The 19,844-nt window shown below is 45.2% G+C and overlaps 1 protein-coding gene across 1 annotated transcript in view; it reads left to right on the top strand.

Moving 5' to 3' along the window:
- The first annotated feature begins 3,040 nt into the window (after positions 1 to 3,040).
- ATP6V0D1 (ATPase H+ transporting V0 subunit d1) overlaps positions 3,041 to 19,844 on the top strand; it is a 77,829-nt gene continuing 61,025 nt past the window's right edge. The window contains exon 1 of the mRNA XM_067552892.1: positions 3,041 to 3,299. Within this exon, the coding sequence (XP_067408993.1) occupies positions 3,170 to 3,299 (130 nt within the window). The 5' untranslated portion in view covers positions 3,041 to 3,169. The remainder of the gene's footprint in view (positions 3,300 to 19,844) is intronic.

The following is a 19,844-nucleotide window of genomic DNA, read 5'->3' as shown; positions in this document are numbered from 1 at the left end:
GCTGCAAAGGAAGGTGAAAACCCCCCGAGTCTTTGCCAATCTGACTCAGGGGAAAATTCCTTCTCAACCCCCAAGAGGGTGATCAGTTAGACCATGAGCATGTGGGCAAGACCCAGCAGCCAGACACCTGGAAAAGAAATCTCTGTAATAACTCAGAACCCTCCCCATCTAGTGTCCCATCACCGGCCATTGGAGATATTTGCTACTAGCAGTCACAGATCGGCTACATGCCATTGTAGGCAGTCTCATCATACCATTCCCTCCATAACCTTATCAAGCTCTGTCTTGAAACAAGTTAGGTTTTCTGTGCCCACTGTTCCCCTGGGGAGGCTGTTCCTGAACTTCATGCCTCATGGTTAGAAACCTTCATCTAATTTCAAGCCTAAACTTGCTGATGGCCAGTTTATATCCATTTGTTCTTGTGCCAGCATTGCCCCTTAACTTAAATAACTCCTCTCCCTTCCTGGTATTTATCCCTTTGATGTATTTATAGCAAGAAGTCTCATCTCCCCTCAGCCTTCTTTTGGCTGTTAAACAAGTCAAGCTCTTTGAGTCTCCTCTCTTAAGGCAGGTTTTCCATTCTGTGGATCATCCTAGTTACCCTTTTCTGCACCTGCTCCAGTTTGAATTCATCTTTCTTAAACATGAGAGACCAGAATTGCGCACACTATTCCAGATGAGATCTCACCAGTGCCTAATGTTACTAATACTCCCCTATGTCTACTGGAAGTATCTCACCTGATGCATCCAAGGAATGCATTACTCTTTTTCATGGCCATGTTGGTGGCCCATAGGCATCATGTGATCAACCAATACACCTGTCTTTCTCCTCCTCTGTCACTTCCAAATGATAAGTCCCCAGCTTATAGCAAAAATTCTTGTTGTTTGTCCCTAGGTGCATGACCTTGCACCTTCCACTATTAAATTTCATCCCATCTCTATTACTACAGTTTTCACGGTTGTCCACATCTTCTTGTACGATATTCTGGTCCTCCTCTGTATTGGCACTACCTCACAACTTTGTGTCATCTGCAGATTTTATCAGCAAAATCCCACTTTTTGTGCCAAGGTCAGTAATAAATATGTTAAATAAGTTGGTCCCAAGACCGATCCCTGAGGAACTCCACTAGCAACCTCCCTCCAGCCTGACAGTCACCTTTCAGTATAACCTGCTGTAGTTGCCCCTTTAGCCAGTTCCTTATGCACCTTTCAATTCTTATATTAATTCCCATCTTCTCCAATTTAAATAATAATTTCCCATGTGGAACTGTATCAAATGCCTTACTGAAATCCAGATAGATTAGATCTACTGCATTTCTTTTGTCTAAAAAATCAGTTATGGTCTCAAAGAAGGAGATCAGATTGGTCTGGCATGATTTACCCTTTGTAAAATCATGTTGTATTTTATCCCAGTTATTGTTCACTTCTATGTCCTTAACTACTTTCTTTTTCAAAATTTGTTCCAAGACCTTGCAAACAATTGAAGTCAAACTAATAGGCCTGTAGTTTCCCGGATCACTTTTTTTCCCTTTCTTAAGAACAGGAACTATATTAGCTTCTTGAAACTTAGCCCAGAAGCCATAAAATCAATCTACCAACAGGACTCATTATACAAAGAGAGGATACTGATGTAAGCACCTTTAGACTAGTGACTATTTCCACAGTAGGGAATTGTGCCAATTTAACTACATTGGTTTCTAAAATGATAGTTAAAGTGGTACAAATGATGTGCCAGGAACAGACCTGCTGTGAAATACCCCTCTCTCCTTCCTGCATCTGCCATTGCATCCAAGGCTAATTCTGCCAGGAAGAAAGAACTGGTTAGCATAGGTATGATATGAGCCAATGGTGCCAGGGACAAATACTAATGTGCCTAACATATTCATGCATAGATTAAGCTACAATGAAGTGAAAACGAACTTAGTGTCTTTCTCATCCTACTGCCCGTTTTTGTAGTAAAAAAAAGTCAGAGTAGGCTTAAGAGAGGACCAGACCTGGAATGGAAAGTGCAGAGTGTACTCATAGGGGCACAGAAAGGGCTACAGCATGGGAGGGAAGTCTATTTATTATTCATTGTTGTTATTATTATTAGAGCTGGTTGGAAACACTTCAGGCCAACCATTTTCCATTGGAGAAGGCAGCTCTGTTGAAACTGAAACGCTTTGTGAACCTGTGTTGATCTCATAAACATTTTGGAGAAAAACGAGGGGAAAGGGGGAGTTCTAACAATGTTGAAACATCCTCTTCTGACATTTTTGGAACAAAATGTTTTCATTTTTTGTCCGAAATCATTTTTTGTTTCAATTTTTATTTTGTTTTACATTATATAAACCCCCTCAACACAGAAACGAAACAGCTCCATTTGCCCAAACTGAATTTTTTGTTTGGCATTTTCTGTTGCAAGGGATTTCATTCAGAATGATGCCACATTGTTCTGAAATCTGGCAATCACTCGTTAGTGGGAATTTCCACCTTCTGCACAGCTCCATGAATGGGTAGCTGCAGGCCCTCCAGGATGGGAGCTAGTGTAGTCGTGCTGTACCTAGGAGTACCTGGTCCCTGCCTCAAAGTGCTTAAATACCCAGGGAACCAGACAGGGAAAGCCTCGACCCAACAGATGCAAAACAGGCAAAGTGATCAGGGAAATGGGGGGTGCAGGGAGGTTTTTCCTTTGCTTATTTATTACCAGTGCCTAGGGCACAGAGACATCCACCCCCCGCATTACACCCCTCACCCCTGCCTGCCAGCCAGCCAGCCACCGCCCAGCCCTCCTGTCCCACCAGGGCCACCACCTCAGCCTGAGCCAACCCTCCACCTAAATCCGCGCCTCCGGCCATCGACTCCCCCAGCCCAGCCCAAGCCAAGCCAAGCCAACAACAGCCGCACTCCCCCCCCCCCGCCTGCTCGGCCAATGACTCTCCCCCAACTCCCCGCTTCTCTAAGTGGTCAATAGCAACGGGGGCGGGGGAAGAAGGCCGCGCGCGGGGCGTGCCGGGATTTCCTTCCCCACGTGTCCCGCCCCTATCACGTGAGTACAACGGGTGGTCACGTGACGTGGTTCGCAGCCGGCTCGCCGGTCTCCCACCGCACAGCCCCGCTGCTCGTCGCTGTCGCCGGGAGCCAGCCGCCGCCTGCGCCCTGTGGGAGCCGGGTCCGTGCGGCCGTCGCCATGTCGTGCTTCCCCGAGCTCTACTTCAACGTGGACAGCGGCTACCTGGAGGGGCTGGTGCGGGGCTTCAAGGCGGGCGTGCTGAGCCAGGGCGACTACGTGAACCTGGTGCAGTGCGAGAGCCTGGAGGGTGAGACCCAGCCCCCCCCCGCCCCCGGCTCGGTCCGGCCCGGGCCCCGGCTGCTCCCCAACCCCCCTCAGCTCGGCCCGGCTCTGCCTGGCCTCTCCCGCAGCCCGTTCCGCGCTGCTGGTTTCCGGGCCCCGAGTCGCTGGGGCGGGGGCTCCTGGGAAAGCAGCTGCCGTCGTCCTGGCGGGTCCCGGCGGGTGGGAGGCTGTGGAGACAGGCCCGAGAGCTGCGCGACCCGGACGGGGGCTAGTTCCCAGTGAAGCTCGGGCCTGCCCCGGAGCTGTGGTTGCTTGACAGGGGAGTGACAGCGTATGGGCGATCCGGGCCGCGATCCGGACGCTACGCTAGGGCTGTTACATAAGCCAGCTGGGCTCCCTCCCTCCGTCCGTCCCCGGCACTGCAGGCGGGTCTGGCCGCCCCCTCCAAAGGCCTAGCAGAGAGGTGGGCTCAGGGATGGGTGAGGGGCACTTTGAGGCTGTCCCCTGGGGAGTGCGGGATTCAGGCTGAAAGGAGTAGGACTCAGCCTGAGAGAGGCGGTAAGCAGGGGTGGCCTTCACCCCTGCAGCAGTGACTGGGGTCGAGAAGGCGGATCAGGTGCTGCTCTTCACCTTTCTCCTAAGGGAAGAACAAGGGGGCATTAAATGAAACTGAAAGGGGCAAATTTATGACTCAGGAAAGAAAATACTTGTCTGTATGATTAACCACTGGAATTGGCTGCTCCTAGATATCAAAGACCAAGAGCTTAACAGGAGATTAAAAGCACAGGCTATTTAGATGGCTAGTGAGACTATCTACAGGAGTTAATAGTAAATAGTTTTAAAAAAACCCAAAACACGGAGAGTTTTGGGATTGATGTGAATTTGTCTAGTTCAGGGCACGAACAATATCTAAGGGCTTGTCTGAATGGGGACATTATTCTGGAATTTGGTAGCATGTGATTTCAAAGCACTATAGCTATTCCAGAAGTAGAGCAGAGTAGTTTATTGCGGTCAGTTTCTTATGTAGACAAAACCTAACTGAGAAATTAAGAAGAACCTTTCTGTGGGAGCAGGTTATCCCACAGCTGCCTTTGGCTGGATGTTTGCTGCTTCGGAGGAAGGAGTATAGTTCGGTCACTGTTGGAGGCAGAATGGAGTAGATGGACCACTGGTTGGATCTAGTCTGGCAATTCCTATGTTCATGTGAAGCTCCAAGAGCTGGAAAGAGCATTCTCTGAGTTGCTAGTATGTAGTGCTCCTCATGTTGACATCTTACTGCCTTGGGTGCTCTATAGGCCTGATCTCCCAAATATGTCTTCCAACATTTCACATGCTTCCATCCTGTTTCTTTTTCCTCGTAAGTGGGGGTTCTGTTCACTTTGTGTGCGCCTGATTTAAATGTTAAGATTAATATTAGAATTATTTAATGTAACCTTAGTTGTGATTTGCTCAGATTTTAATAAAAACGAGAGTTCTGTAGCACTTTAAAGACTAACAAATTTAATTTCAGTAGGCATAAGCTTTCATGGGCTTCAGCCCATTTCCTCAGATGCAGTTGGTAGAAATAATGCAGCAAATATTGGCAACATATATAGGAGGCAACATATACATACCCCATTGTTGTCCATGCCTTTGGGTATGTGGATTGAAGCCCTGTACTTGAGGCCTAATGACAACCATTGAGTAGGAGGTGAGAATGGGTGATCAGAGCAAATTACTTCTTGTAATGTGTCAAGTTTGCATATAATTTCTAACTCTGCAGTTTTTCTTTGAAGTCTGTTTTTGAAATTTTTTTGTAGAAGTATAGCAACTTTCAGGTCAGAGACAGAGTGTCCTGGGAGATTGAAGTGTTCTCCGACTGGTTTATGGATGTTGTTATTTTTTATGTCTGATTTGTGTCCATTTATCCTTTTGCGAAGTGATAGTCCAGTTTGGCCAATGAACGTGGCAGAGGGGCATTGCTGGCACATGATGGCATATATAACGTTAGTGGATGTGCAGGTGAATGAGCCCCTTATGGTGTGATTGATGTGGTTAGGACCAGTGATGCTGTCACTAGAGTCGATGTGTGGGCAGAGCTGGCAACGGGGTTTATTGCAGGGATAGGTTCCTGGATTGGACTTCTTGTAGGGTGTATGGTTGCTGGTGAGTATTTGCTTCAGGTTGGGGGGCTGTCTGTAAGGCAGGATGGGTCTGTCGCCCACTGCCTGAGCGAGAGACGAATCATCTGCTAGGATAGGTTGTAGATCTTTAATGATGTGTTGGAGAGATTTTAACTAGGGACTGTAGGTGGTGACCAGTGGTGTTCTGTTGTTTTCTTTGTTGTGTCTGTCCTGTAGTAGGTGACTTCTGGGTACCTGTCTGGCTCTGTCAATTTGTTTCTTCACTTCTCCAGGTGGGTATTGTATTTTTAAGAATGTTTCATAGAGATCATGTAGGTGTTTGTCTCTGTCTGAGGGATCGGAGCAAATCCAGTTGTATCTTAAGGCGTGGCTGTAGACAATGGGTTGTGGAATGTGTCCAGGGTGAAAGCTGGAGGCATGAAGATATGTATTGCGGTCAGTTGGTTTTCGGTATAGGGTGGTATTAATGTGACTATCCTTTATTTTTATTGTAGTGTCCAGAAAGTGGATTTCTTGTGTGGACTGGTCCAGGCTGAGGTTGATAGTAGGATGGAAATCATTGAAATCTCGGTGGAATTCTTCGAGAGACTCTTTCCTGTGGGTCCAAATGATGAAAATGTCATCAATGTAGCGTAGGTAAAGGAGAGGTGCTTGGGAATGAGTTTTGAGGAAGCGGTGTTCTAGGTCAGCCATAAAAATGTTGACATACCGTGGGGCCCTGCAGGTGCCCATAGCTGTGCCACTGACTTGGAGGTATAGATTGGCTCCAAATCTGAAGTATTTGTGGGTCAGGACAAAGTCACAAAGTTCAGCTGTGACATATCATCATCAGGGAAAATGTTCTTGTTGGCTTGAAGTCCATCTTTGTGTGGAATGTTGGTGTAGAGAGTGTCTACATCCATAGTGGCTAGGATGGTATTTTCTGGAAGATCATCGATGGATTGTAGTCAGTGGTATCACGAAGATAGCTAGGAGTGCTGGTGGCATAGAGCCTGAGGAGAGAGTCCATATAGCCTGACAGTCCTGCTGTGAGAGTGCCAAAGCCTGAGATGATAGGGCATCCAGGATTCCCAGGTTTGTGGATCTTGGGCAGTAAATAGAATAACCCTGGTCGGGGATCAGGGGGTGTGTTTGTGTAGATTTGTTCCTGTGTTTCTTTAGGGAGTTTATTAAGTAGATGTTTTAGATTCTTTTGGTATTCCTCAGTGGGATTGGACAGTAGTGGCTTGTAGACTGTGGTGTTTGAGAGTTGATTGATTTTACAGCCTGTGTATCCAGGAAGTCAGACTAGATGACCCTAGTGTTTTTTTTCCTGGCCTTAGGGTCTGTGAAGTTGGGAAGGAAAAGCAGAACAGAAAAGCTAGGGTGGTGCAATAAGTGTGGCTTTTTTAATAGTATTCAAATAAATCATCTGATAGACTTCCCCAGTGTCTGTTCAGTAATTCACATGGTAAATGCTGTTTGGCATTCAGTTGGCTCTCTGGCAGATTTATCTAATGGATTTATTATGCAACAAGTGTAAGAGAACTTGTCGGATGTATTCAGTTAATGTTTGTCCAACCAGTCCGTTAGTGAGATATTTGAAATGTTTAGAACTGTCTGACCTATTAGCATAGTACATTATGCAGAAAACAGTACCCAGATGTTGTTTTAAATTACAGAAGACTTGGCCTTGATCAGGGTATGACAATACAGGTATTTTTATCATGGCAAGTATGCTTACTCCTCAGGCTAGTAGGGGTCAGGTAGGCTTTTCAAGCCCTATTCATAACAGCATGAGGCATCTCTTTAGCCCATTTCTTTTCATCCTAAGGGGTTCTCTGTGGCACCCATCACTGTATGTGCCTCCCTGTGCTGTGTGCTCTCTTCTCCCCATATTATCTCACTCCTCCTTTATGGTTCTGGCGTGGGACAGAAGACAAAAGTATGTACTGTGCTCTCTTTCCTAGAGTTACTTTTGTCTATCCCTAGCAGCCAAGGTTGGCAAATGTTGCCAAACTCAAGAGCCAGAAGAATAACCCTGCTTGCTGAAAACCATTGTAAAAGATAAGGCTCCACTGTTCAAGGGAAGTGCTTGGTTCAGAAGCCCCATCTTTCTTCCTTCCCTCTCCCATTAAAGCTCCTGGGAAGATGGAGAATGCTGGGATTGCTGCTCAGGGTTTCACTCTTTTATATCCACTTCCATTTAGGATGTGTCCAGTAAACTTGAGTCCTTCCTCCCCTAGGTCCTTCTGGGTGCTGCAAGGCAGAAAGAGCATTCATTCTCTCTCCCTCCTCAGAGCCCTCTGATGCAGAAAGGAGGGTGGGCGGCTATTAGTTTACTTCTCTGGCTGCTTTGAGAAGGTTTCTCTCCTTCCACTGGCCTCTGTTTTTAGATATTCCCTATTATCTGCCTCTGGTCATGGCTTTGTGGAGCAGCAGTATAGAGTGAAACTGATGAGTCTTGTTGGTTTCACTGCTTCCTACAGGATTTTGAAAAGCAGCAGCCACAGTTGCCAGGACTATGGCCAATTCTTGCCTTACCTCACCTTGACAAAGCTGTAAGCAACAGGAGAGGCACTGTGGCTACCTGCACACTTGGGAAGATAACAGTGCATCAGTTACACTTGGATAACATTGAAAGATCTGCACGACTCTAAGCTAAAAATTAACTTTTCTTTTATTTAAAAAAAAAACAAAAAAACTTTAATTTTGTGATAGCTGAGAACATTTGCCATGGCAAACTTCCTGTTCACTTCAGGTGAGCACACATTTTAAGCCTTCAACAAAGAAACTGTCATATAGGAAGTTCCAGAGCTGGGGCGGGGGGAAGAGGGAGGGAGAAGGGCGGGAAAGCTAATGTACTACAATTTTAAAAGGGTAAATGGATGTCCTGATTAACCTTACATCAGTCCAGGACAAAAATCATAGAAAGGCTGATGGGATAGAGTCAGTAAAGAATTAAATGATAGCATAATTAACATAGATTTATGAAAAATGTCAGATGGTGGATAATAACTCTTGATATATTATACTTGGACTTCTGTTGAGCATTTGACTTAGTCCCACATGACATCTGATTAAAAGTTAGCTCTTCACAAAAATTAATATAGCACATTAGATGGATTAAAAACTAGCTCACTGGTAGTTCTTAAAGTAATTGTAAATAGGGACTCACCATTCAATGGGGGTGTTTCTAAAGGGGTCTGTGCTGGCCCAGTTCTATTCAGTGTCTTTATCAATGATCTGCAAAATTTACTGCTAATGATGTCTTTTAGAAAGACATCTAATCTCAGACTCCAAGTGATAAGTCCACCATCTCCCTGGTAATGTGTTCAATGTTTAAGTGCCCTCACTGCTGAGAAACTGCATCTTATTTCAAAATTGAAACATCCCCCAATTTCAGATCTTTTGCCATGTGTATGCACTTGTACACAGTGATCAAATCACCTCTCGACCTTCCCTTTGATAAGCAGAAGAGACTGAACTCCTTCAGGCTTACAGCGTAAGACTTGTTTTCCAACCCCTGGATCATTTGCAAGGATCATTTGAACTCTCTGCACACCCGTTTTGAAGTGCAGGCACCAGAACTGGACACAATATCCCGGTAGTGGTCTTATTGGTACTGTGTGCAGAGGCAGGTTCACTTCCCTAATTCTGCCTGATATTCCCCTTTTATACATTCGAGAATTGCATTAGCCCTTTTTGTCACAGCATTGCACTGAGAACTCACATTGAGGTGATGATCTGTGATGGCCCCAAAGTCCTTGAGTTACCGTTTCCCAAGTCATACCTACAGGATGGGAGACTAACCTGTGCTCTTGGTTCCCAGAGGTATTACCTTGCATTTGGTTACATTAGAACACATTTTGTTGGATTGTGACCATTTAACTAGGCAATTCAGATCATAAACAGTAGCCTGTCATTATTTACTTCCCACCAATTCTTGTGCCATGTGCAAACCTTATTAGCAAAGATTTTATATTTTCTAGATGATTGATAAAAATGTTAAATGTTTTAAATGCATTGAACAAAGAATCGATCCCCAGTAGACCGTGCTAGAAATGGCCCTACTCATTCATATTTTCCCATTAATAACTGCTTTTTGAGATCTGTCAGTGAGCCAGTCTTTAATCCTTCTGAAGTGTGCCCTCTTAATTCAATGCAAGATTTTTAATCAAAATGTCAATGTGATACTGAGTTAAATGCCATGGAGAAAGCTAAGCATACTGTAGTTGCCTTTATCAACTGGACCTGTAATCCTGCTCCCTCCCCAGAAAGCAGGCCTGTCTTCTGTGAAACTGTGCTGACTAGCATTTATTATATTTTTAGCCTCTAACTCTTGATAGTCTTGCATTAACTGTTCTATTATTTTACCTAGAATCAACATCAGGCTAACAAGTCTGGAACTATAGTATACTCTGGATTATCCAAATAGCATGGGGGATATGGATTTTATTTAGACAATCAACAGGGCAGGAGCTATTCAGCTGTGTGGTGGCCTTCCCTATGGCTAAGGACTCGTTGTCTTCCTCGCAGTCCTGGGGGGGAAGAAGTCTCTGCTCTGCCAGGACCACAGCCTCCTTCCATGCCTTGTGTGTGTCACTTCTGTGACAGTAGGGCTGCAGAGGGCTCCCTGCTCTGCTCCAGGAGCCATTCAGCGGCAGGATGGCCTCTTCTGCAGCTAGGAGCTCATCCTCCTCCTTGCGGTCCTGGTAGGGGGTCTCTGCTCTATTGTCTGAACCTCTGCAATATCTGAATCCTTTCTTTGTCCCCCAGTGTGAGAGAGATGCTGCAGAGGGCTTGCTGGGGGACAAGGCAGGAATTTGGATAATGCGGGCTTTGGATGATAAGGTTTCGGTTAAATGGAAGTGTGCTGTGCAATATTGGATCTGTGTTGGCAGTCCTTTCCCTAGATTTCCATGATAATTTTTAAATACCAACAGTTGTTCAGAGTTCCTCAGACAGTCCCTTTTAGACTCTTGGCTGAAAGTTTTCTTGGCCTGTTGACTTGAAAAGCTTCAGTTTAGCAGATGCTGCCTCACATCCTCCTTTGTTAGAGCTGGTAAACTCTGTTCCATCCACGCCATCATGGGTGATGGATACATCCTCCCGTTTGATTGCAGATAACAGACCAGAAATATCTATTGAACACCTGCCTTTTCTGCATCACTTTGTAATTTCACCATCTGCCTCTAGCAATAGATCTATAACTGACTTACGTTTTTTTTGTTCCTAATAGGTTTAAAAATGTCATTGTCTAGCCCTACTGACTATGGATAGTTCATTGATTTCTTTAGCTTCACTTATCAGTAGCCTACATCTTTTAACTAGTAACTTATATATTTGCCATTTACTTCCCCCCTTTTCCATTCTTTATATCTAGATTGTTTTATTGCTGTTCTGTTGAGTGATCTGGATCATGTAAGGCTGGCAAATTTGAGCAACATGTATTTGAATATAGCAACATGCAAGATTGTCCATCTAGGCGCTAAGTATGTAGGTCATAGTTACAAGATGGAAAGCAGTTGAAGGCTTCGGGGTCATTGTGGAACCAACTGAATGTGAGTTTGTAGTGCAGCACCTGAGAGAGCACATGTAATTCTTGGTTGTATAAGCATGAGAATATTGCAACGTAGAGAAGATGGTATTGCTGTTGGTATATAAGGCATAAATAAGACTATTTCTGAAATACTGTATCCACTTCTAAAAAGGATGTTGACAATTTGGAAAGGGTTCAGAAAAAGCACTACAAGAATGATTCAAAGTCTGGAAAACACAATTTACGGAAAAGCTCAATCAGCTTAAGTCTCATATTATTGAAGAGACTGTTAAAAGGAGATGTGATCATGGGATCTAAGTATTTACATGGGGAGAAGGTATCTGACGGTAAAGGCTCTTTAATCTAACAGAAAAGCATAACAAGGTCCAGCGGTTGGAAGCTGAAGTTAGACAAACTCAAACTCGAAATATGACATATTTTTAATGTGGAGGGATTTGATGGATTCTCCATCGCTTGGGGTCCTTTAGGAAGATATCTAGTCTTGCTTTAAAAACCAAAACTCCCTTTGGAGCCGCAATGTATGTGATACAGGACTCACTGGGAGACATTGTTTGGCTTGTCCCATGCATGAGATCAGATTAGATTCCAAAGCCAAAAGAGACTGCTCTGATCATCTAGTCTGACTTACTGTATATCACAGGCCAGAGAACTCCCCCAAAATAATTCCCAGAGCAGATCTTTTAGAAAAACATCCAATCTTCATTTAAAAATTGTCTGTGACTGAGAATTCATCACGTCCCTTGGTAAATTATTTCAATGCTTAATTATTCACTCTTAAAAATATGTCTTAATTCCTGAATTTGTCTACTTTCAACTTCCAGCTAATGGACTGTTATACCTTTCTCTGCTATATTGAAGATCCCGCTATTAAATACTTGTTCCCCATGTAGATACTTGTAGACTGCAACCAAGCCACTCTTAATGTTCTCTTTGTTAAGATAACTGGATAAATTCAAGGAACTCAATCACTACAAGGCAAGTTTTCTAATCCTGTAATCATGCTCATGACACTTCTCTGAACCCTCTCCAATTTATCAATATCTTTCTTGAATTGTGGGCGCTAGAATTGGACACAGGATTCCAGCAGCAGTTGCACCAGTGCCAAATGTAGAGGTAAAGCAATCTCTTACTCCTACTCTTCATTCCCCTCTTAATGCATCCCAGGATGACATTAGCTCTTTTGGCGACTCTGGGAGCTCATGTTCAGCTGTTTAACCCCCACCACTCCCAAATCTTTTTCAGAGTCTACTTCCCAGGATAGGCCTCCTACTGTAAATTTAGCCAACATTCTTTGTTTCTCGATGCATACATTCACATTTAGCCATTTTAAAACGCGTGACTAGATGATCATAATGGTCCCTCCTGCCCTTTACACCTATGCATTATTTTCTGTACTTCCATCATGTCCCTTTCCTCTCCCATATGTCTCTTTTCGAAGCTAAACAGTCCCAGCCTTTTCATTTTCTCTTCATGTAGGTGGTTTTCCAGGCCTGTAAAGGGGTTCACTCACTGCAGGAGAGCCTCCTAATGTCCAGGTGTGGTGGAGCAAATGTGTGTCTCTCTGGTGCTCCCTGCCCACAGTTGCTCTTTACTGCACTGGTCTCTTCTGTAACCTAGCACTCCAGCCAGGTCACGACCTTAATGTCCACCCCTTTCTGGGTAATGAAATCCAACACTTCGCCAGTGGCTGGTAAGGAAACTCAGGCCCTCCCACTACACAGGTTCCAGCCGAGGAACCCTATAACCGGCGACCAAGCTTTGTACAGTCCCACCCTTTGGGCTTCTTCCTATTCAGCCTCTCTCAGGCTTACTTCCCCACTACTGCTTTGGGTTGATCCTTCTTTCAGGGTTAGGATTCCAGGACTTATTCTCTCCCTGGGTTTCCTCTTGCCACCCCTCCATTCCCAGAGAGGGACTGCAGGCTGTCTCCCTACAGCCCCTTTCTGCTACAAACTTCCTCTCCTTATGCTAACTGACTGCTCCTGACCAGCTGGTCTTCATGATCAGTTAATGGTCATGATTCAGGGTCTCCGTGGGGTATACCCCCCATCACAAGGCCTCTAAACCTTGTCTCCCATTTCCCAATGCCCTATATTTTTTCAGTCTTTCTCTGAGATGGGGGTGATTACAACTAACCATAGTATTTAAAGTAAATGCACAGTAGCAGTTTAGACACAGTATTCTATTGTGTACTATTTCTGCCCTCTTCCTTTAAATCCTGGGATGCTACAAAGTTTATAACTAGAAGGACCCAAAGAAAACAGGCTCCTTGTTTAAATTTTAAAAAGGACCCGTTTTTAACTCTAAGTCCCAAATTTCAGAACAGATTTACTTCATTTTTCCAGAAAACTTAAAACTGGCTTCATTTTATTGGTAGGAATAAAAATGCATTGCACCAAAGGGATTAATCCTTGCCACATCTGCAAATCTCAGTGTAATGCTAATGGTGCAGCTGCTAATGTTTCCACAATTCTCTTCACTTAGCTCCACCATCTTCCTCTCTAAACAGGTCTGCTTCTTCCTGACTCGACTCCTTGTCATCCATGGACCTTTGCCATTCTCCTTCACCTCCTTCTCTGCCAATTTCTACCTCAAATCCAAATAAAACTGACACTATCTGAATTAATTTTCTTCCTTCCTATCCTACCACTAACTTGCCAACTGCACTTTCACTCAGTGTCAAGTCCTTAAGTCTGTTTCATCTGTCCCTTCTCCCTAACCTTCATCAGCAACTCCTTATCCCCCAGTCACCCACACTGTAACCTGAGGGTCACTTCCAGTTCTTTTTCATCTCTCCATGGTCTGGCACTTCACTCCTAGAGCTCTAGTCCTAACCCCCCTTTGTGACCCATACCTAAAATGGATCATCACTGAGAATGCTACACTCAGGGCAGACTGCAAGAAACAGGGCAGACACCCCCCGAAAACTGGTGATTTATTCTGTAATTAGAATCACCAAACCAGTAGCGTCTGTAGCACCACACTGGTTAACAAGACCAAAACACTGTCCTTTCTAGGCATTCCAGCCCCTGATTCACCATCCAGACAACTGGTCTTTATGATGAGAGGTTCCTGAAAACCCTATTCACCAGACATAAGGTTCTACCAATCCCAAAAGCTCAGACATTTACACACTGACCTGAGGGTATCTCCGATCTTACCCAAATATCAGGCTGTCAGCCAATCCTTAGTAACCGAAAGATATTTATTAATAAAAAAAAGTTATTAAATGGTTAAAAGAATCATATACATTAGAAGTGACTGCAAAGTCCTTAGGTCAGAATTGTAGCAGTGATGGCGAGTCTGCTGGCTTGCACAAAAGTCTCTCTGGAATCATCCCAAAAGGTTAGAATCCAAATGGCAGCTTAGATGTAAAGTATGTTAGTCTTTCCATGCATTTTCCAGGGTATTCCAAGTAACTACTTGGAGATCTCAGTCCCATGGCTTAAAATTACCCTGTTTAAAGTTCAGCAGACTAGAGATGGCAGTATCAGGTCCGGGGTTTCTCTTTCATAGCTGAAACAGGCTGTCAGGTGTTTGGAGCACAGCGTGTGACTATGGGCTCTTCTTTGTTGAGCACCCACTGACCCATCACTTTGAAGTTAACATTCTATTTCCTGTGCATACACGGGTGATCCAGTTACACTGCATGAAACTAATACTATTACCTCTGTTATAATATTACATCTATCCCTGTTGTAATGAATGACAGTTAATTGCTTTCTGTAAATCAGTGTATCACACCTTTGATCTTAAGATTGATTGAACACAGTTGAATACGTAATATAAAGGCGATCAAGGCATGAAAGGGACTTGTCACCTACAGGCTAATTTGGTTACTTGTAACAGGACATAGGTAAACACAGACCAATGCATTTAGCATCTCTCCTTTGTTTCTTTATCAGTACAAGGGAGTGGGTTAGAGGTTGCTAGCCTCATTAACATTTCTTTGATATCCACATACAAGTGAAGTGTCCTCATTATAGTTGCAATGCCTCTTGTTAAGTTGTTATGGGTTAGACACAGGTTAGCTGGTTTGCCAGCATCACACCCTCTACCTTTTTTCCTGGGCTACTGTACCTCTCTGCCCCAGTCCAAACATGCTGCGGCTAACTGCCTGCTACTTAGATCATGTTGCCACCTCCAACATGTTCTGGTTTCCCCACTGTTCTGCATCTTCACTTCCTAGGCTCTGTGCAGGGCTGGCTTTCCTTACTGCTCAGGGCTCCCATGCTGCTGCTTGCACTGTGGTTCTGCCACCTTGCCAGTCCCCTTCTCCACTTGCGGTTTGTCACACTGACCCTTATGTCCGAAAGAGCTTCCTGGACATGGTGTGTGTCGCTACCCTGTGCTCATTTATCCTTTTACTTCAACTCACGTGACAGGCTAAGCCAGGGGTCCCCAAACTGTCAGCTGCGCGGGCCACACCACTCAGTCTTGCTCTTCTGGTGGGCTGGAGCAGCTGGGCCCAAGTCACGTGGGAGAGGGATGGGTCTGGGAGGGGGGAGCGGCCGCTGTGCAGTGCTGCTTGGGGCTGGGAGTGGCGCCTGGCCAGGGCGCTGAGCCCACATCACGTGGGGGGGAGGGGCGGAACAGCTGCCGCATGGCACTGCTTCAGGCTGGGAGCAGTGCACTGGGCTCACGTGGGGGAGAGGTGGGAAGGGGCAGGGCCGGGAGGGAGGTGGGGCTACTGCACGGTGTTGCTTGGGGTTGGGAGCAATGTGGCTCTGGCCAGGTCACTGCTACACCCACATGAGGGAGAGGCAGGGTCAAGGGGGGAGCGGCCGCTGCACAGCGCTGCTTGGGGCTGCGAGCAGTGCGCTAGGTCCACGTGGGAGAGGGATGGGGGGAAGGGGCAGGAGCGGGAGTGGGGAGCGGGCTGTCAAAAGGTGTCGATGGGCCAGATGTGGCCCACAGGCCGTAGTTTGGGGATCCCTGGGCTAAGCTCTTCTGATGCCTTTCCTTCTAGTCTCCCTTAGCCTCTAGAACAAGTTCCTTACACTCATCTTAATTTAGTGTCTCTCCTAGCTCCACTCCCCTTTGTTTGCAATCATCTAGCCTAGGCTATGAGCCTATGGCAATTGCTTACATAGGAAAGCAGCATCAGGAAAGGACTGGCAAATGTTTAGCTGTCTCCAGTGCAATAAATGTGGTGTCTCTTGAGGAAAGTTTATATCTCTATCCTTTTTCTCTTCACTCCATCTCTGCTCATCTGAGAATGGAAGGGGGTTGGGGTTAGGGTTAGGGACCTAGTGTTGGAACCTCTGCTCATAGTCAAGGACAAATTTTAACCTCCTTCTCCCTGAGCTATTGCAGCTTGAGCTGGAGAAGACCTATTAGATCGGGCAGCTCATCTCATTTAATGAAAAAAGGTAACAGGATGCAAAGGGGAAGAGTGAGTGCATATAATTAAGTCACTGATATGTAGATCTTCCATATGTAAATAGATACTATTGTACCTTTTCCTAGGCACTAGTTAGTTGTTTTCTCCATGGGTGCTATAGTAGGTAATTCTTTAAGCCGTTCAGCACAGAAAGTGTCCAGTCTCCATCTCTGACCTTCTCAATGCTAAAAGTGAGACTGCAGCCCATTTCTTGATGTTGATTGTGAGACTCTTAGATTCATAGACTTTAAGGTCAGAAGGGACCAATATGATCATCTAGTCTGATCTCCTGCACAACGCAGGCTACAGAACCTCACCCACCCACTCCTGTAATAAACCTCTAACCTATGACTGAGTTATTCAAGTCCTCAAATCATGGTTTAAAGACTTCAGGTTACAGAGAATCTACCAACAAGTGACCCATGCCCCTTGCTACAGAGGAAGGCGAAATGAGCATCAATGCATCTTATCCCCAAAGTGCACACAGACCTGGTGAGCTTCTTGTATGCTCTCCTAGTACCTATGCAGCCTTCTGCAGGTGTGCTGAATCAGAGAGAGGCTGGAAATCCCTGCTGTGCACCTCCAACACTGGGGCTGTTACAAGACTAGCCTGTAATAAGCATCTCGGTTCCATCGGTGTCTGTTTATAATGGTGAGAACCTCTTAGCAGAGGTATCTGTGACTGTCCCATTTCACTAGCTTCAGGACTAGACCCAGCAGTATCTGCTTCAATATTTTGGCAGCAGGTCAGGTTTTAAGTCCCAAGCAAGTAGTGCTTTTGGCCCTGTTCAGGAAATGGCTCCACAGCCTGATGCATCTTGCTGTTAGGCAATGTTTCCTGATACTTGGCCTAAATTGTCCATTTCTTACCCTAATCCCTGTGAATCATGCTAAATTCTTCTCTTTTTGGTGTTTACATCCAGCCTGTATTTGTACCTTCTTATCCATTTTTCCACACTTAATTATTGCTTAGTCAAGCTCTTTAAATTAGAGTGGTGCCTCCCTCCAAAGTGACTAGCCAGAGCCAATAACAGATGACGTTAGGTGTTTAGTGCCTGTTTTGCTTCAGTCTTTGAAAAGGTTAATGATGATCAGATACTCAACACAATTAATATAAACAGCAAGAGGAAAGGCAAACGCGAAAAAATAGCTTAAAAAGCTAAAATAGGGAAAGAACATGTTAAAGGATATTTAGATAAGTTACACATATTAAAGTCATCAGGGCCCAGTGAAATTCACCCCATAATACTTAAGAAACTAGCTGAATCAATTTTGGAACCGTTAGCGGTGATCTTCGAGAAATTATGGACAATGGGTAAGGTCCCAGAAGACTGGAGAAGGATAAACACAGCACCTGTCTTTAAAAAGGGAACGAAGAGGATCTGAGGAATTATAGATGGTCAGCTAAACTTTAATACCTAGAAAGATATTGGAACAAATTATAAACAATTTATTTGTAAGCACTGAAAGAGTAATAGGGTAATAAGTTATAGCCAACATGGATTTGTCAAAACACATCTTGCCAAACTAACCTAATTTTCTTCTGGCCAAGTGGATGTGGGGGTACGACAATCCAGATCAGTGAGGCGCTGTCACCCCTGCTTTGCAAACTGGGCTTTCTTCACAGTACTTTGCTGTTGTAGCTCCCACCTGGGCTTCTCACAAACAGCGGGACAGCATGCTGGTCACACCCTGAGTGTCTGTATAGTCAGTCCTGGTCCAGCAACTCTGACCCCAGCAGCCTATTAGCAAACACCAGCCACACACTGGCTTCCAACAGCCTTGGTTACTACTTGCAGTGTGATCCCAACACACTCCTAGTCCTGAATGCCCCCCATTCCCCCAAAGTGAGTGTTCTGCACTGTCCAGCCCTCTCCTGGACAGTCCATATATATTAGATCTATTGCCCCTCTAAGGGGATCAATGTACAGCAGTCTACTACCTTAAATGGAGTAACTCAAACAATTCCCAACATTGGATTAGTTTTAATTAAAGAGTAAAACATGTTTAGTTAATTACAAAGATAGATTTTAGGTGAATACAAGTATAAGGCATTAAAGTCAGAAATGATTACAAGAGAAATAAAGATAAAGCATGTTCTAAACTTAACAAACTAGACTTGGTTCAAGAAGATGTTCTTACCACAGGTTCGCAGTAACATTGCTGATCCGATTCTCAGGCCAGGGTTTACTCCAAAAGTCCATAGCTGTTTGTTTTGTCTTCTTAGGTGGAGAAGAGAGAGGTGGATAGGGAGAAATCACTTGGGGGTTTTTTTGCCCCTCACTTTTATAGTTTTGTCACCCATTGAAATGCATTTTCCTGAAGGTTACCCCTAGTTAAAGTTCATTCCTGCAGTGAGGACAGAGACAAGAAGTCTGATGAGAGGTTTCATGCTGTTGCATGGTAAAATGCAGATTTGCCTTGTTTCCCTCTTGCTGTGTCAAGGACCTTGTTACTACTTATATACATTCAGGTAAACGGCAAGTTTTTTGTTTAAGATAGACCTGCTTGACCTGTTCGTTCTACCTAAATTGTGGTTACATGGGTTTGAACATGTGCCTGGTAGCTCATCATTCATGGGGAATTCATATCTTTACGTATATTGCTACACATGTTTTAGCATGATATTATTGACCAGCAAGTTACTAGTTTTCAAATGATATCTCAAGGCATATTTTGTACAAAGATTAATACAATGGTTTTGTAGGGTGTGAATACAGAGGGACATTTGGTCACAGAGGGAAGATGTAGATATGATATATTTTGATTTTTAGTAACGCTTTTGACATAGTCCCATAATAGTCTCTTAAATAAGGGAAAGTGGACAAAGTTGGGGCGGTTTAGGTATATTTTGGTCCTGCTGCAGTGCAGGGGCTGGACTGGATTATAGTTTCTGAACCTGTGGTACGTGTACCCCTGTGGGTATGCGAGACACAAGGAGGGGGTACCCGGAGGAAAACAGAGTGACGGGGAGGCGGGCGGCAGCAGCCCACTTCCCACCCGGTCACAGCTCCCAGTTGGAAGGCAGGCGGCAGCCACTAGCTTTTGGGGGAGGTGGGCAGCAGCCCCCCACTTCCTGCTGGGTCCCAGCTCCAGGTGGGAGCCCAGTAGCAGACTTGGGCATCTTGTAAGCTGAGCTCGCAGCTGGGTGGTAGCCACCCGTGCCCAGGCTCTGAGCCAAGGGACAGCCTCCAGTGACCCGGCTTGAAGACAGGCAGCAGCCGCTTGCCCACATCCCCGGGTCCCAGCCGGTGCGGAAGCCTCCTCTTCCCCAGCTCGGATTGAGTGGCAGTCGCCCACCTCCTGAGCTGGCAGCCAGGTGGCAGCCGCCTGCAACTTGCCCAGGTGGCAGCCCCCCCCCCACCCCAAGCCCAGTGCCCAGAAAACTTGTCAGTTTCACTGCTCTAGCTGAGCAGTGAAATTGACAACTGACAGCCCCAGATTTCACCAATTAACCTCCCCCCCTCCCCCCTCCTTCCCTGTCGCTCTCTCACCCCTTCCTCCTCTCAAATCTATGGCAAA

This window comes from Emydura macquarii, unplaced genomic scaffold (genome assembly GCF_026122565.2).
Source record: "Emydura macquarii macquarii isolate MOO-44397 ecotype Brisbane River unplaced genomic scaffold, CSIRO-AGI_Emac_v2 contig_295, whole genome shotgun sequence".
Lineage (NCBI taxonomy): Eukaryota > Metazoa > Chordata > Testudines > Chelidae > Emydura > Emydura macquarii.
The sequence above is the reverse complement of the archived record's forward strand: the minus strand, read 5'-3'. Positions and strand labels throughout refer to the sequence as shown.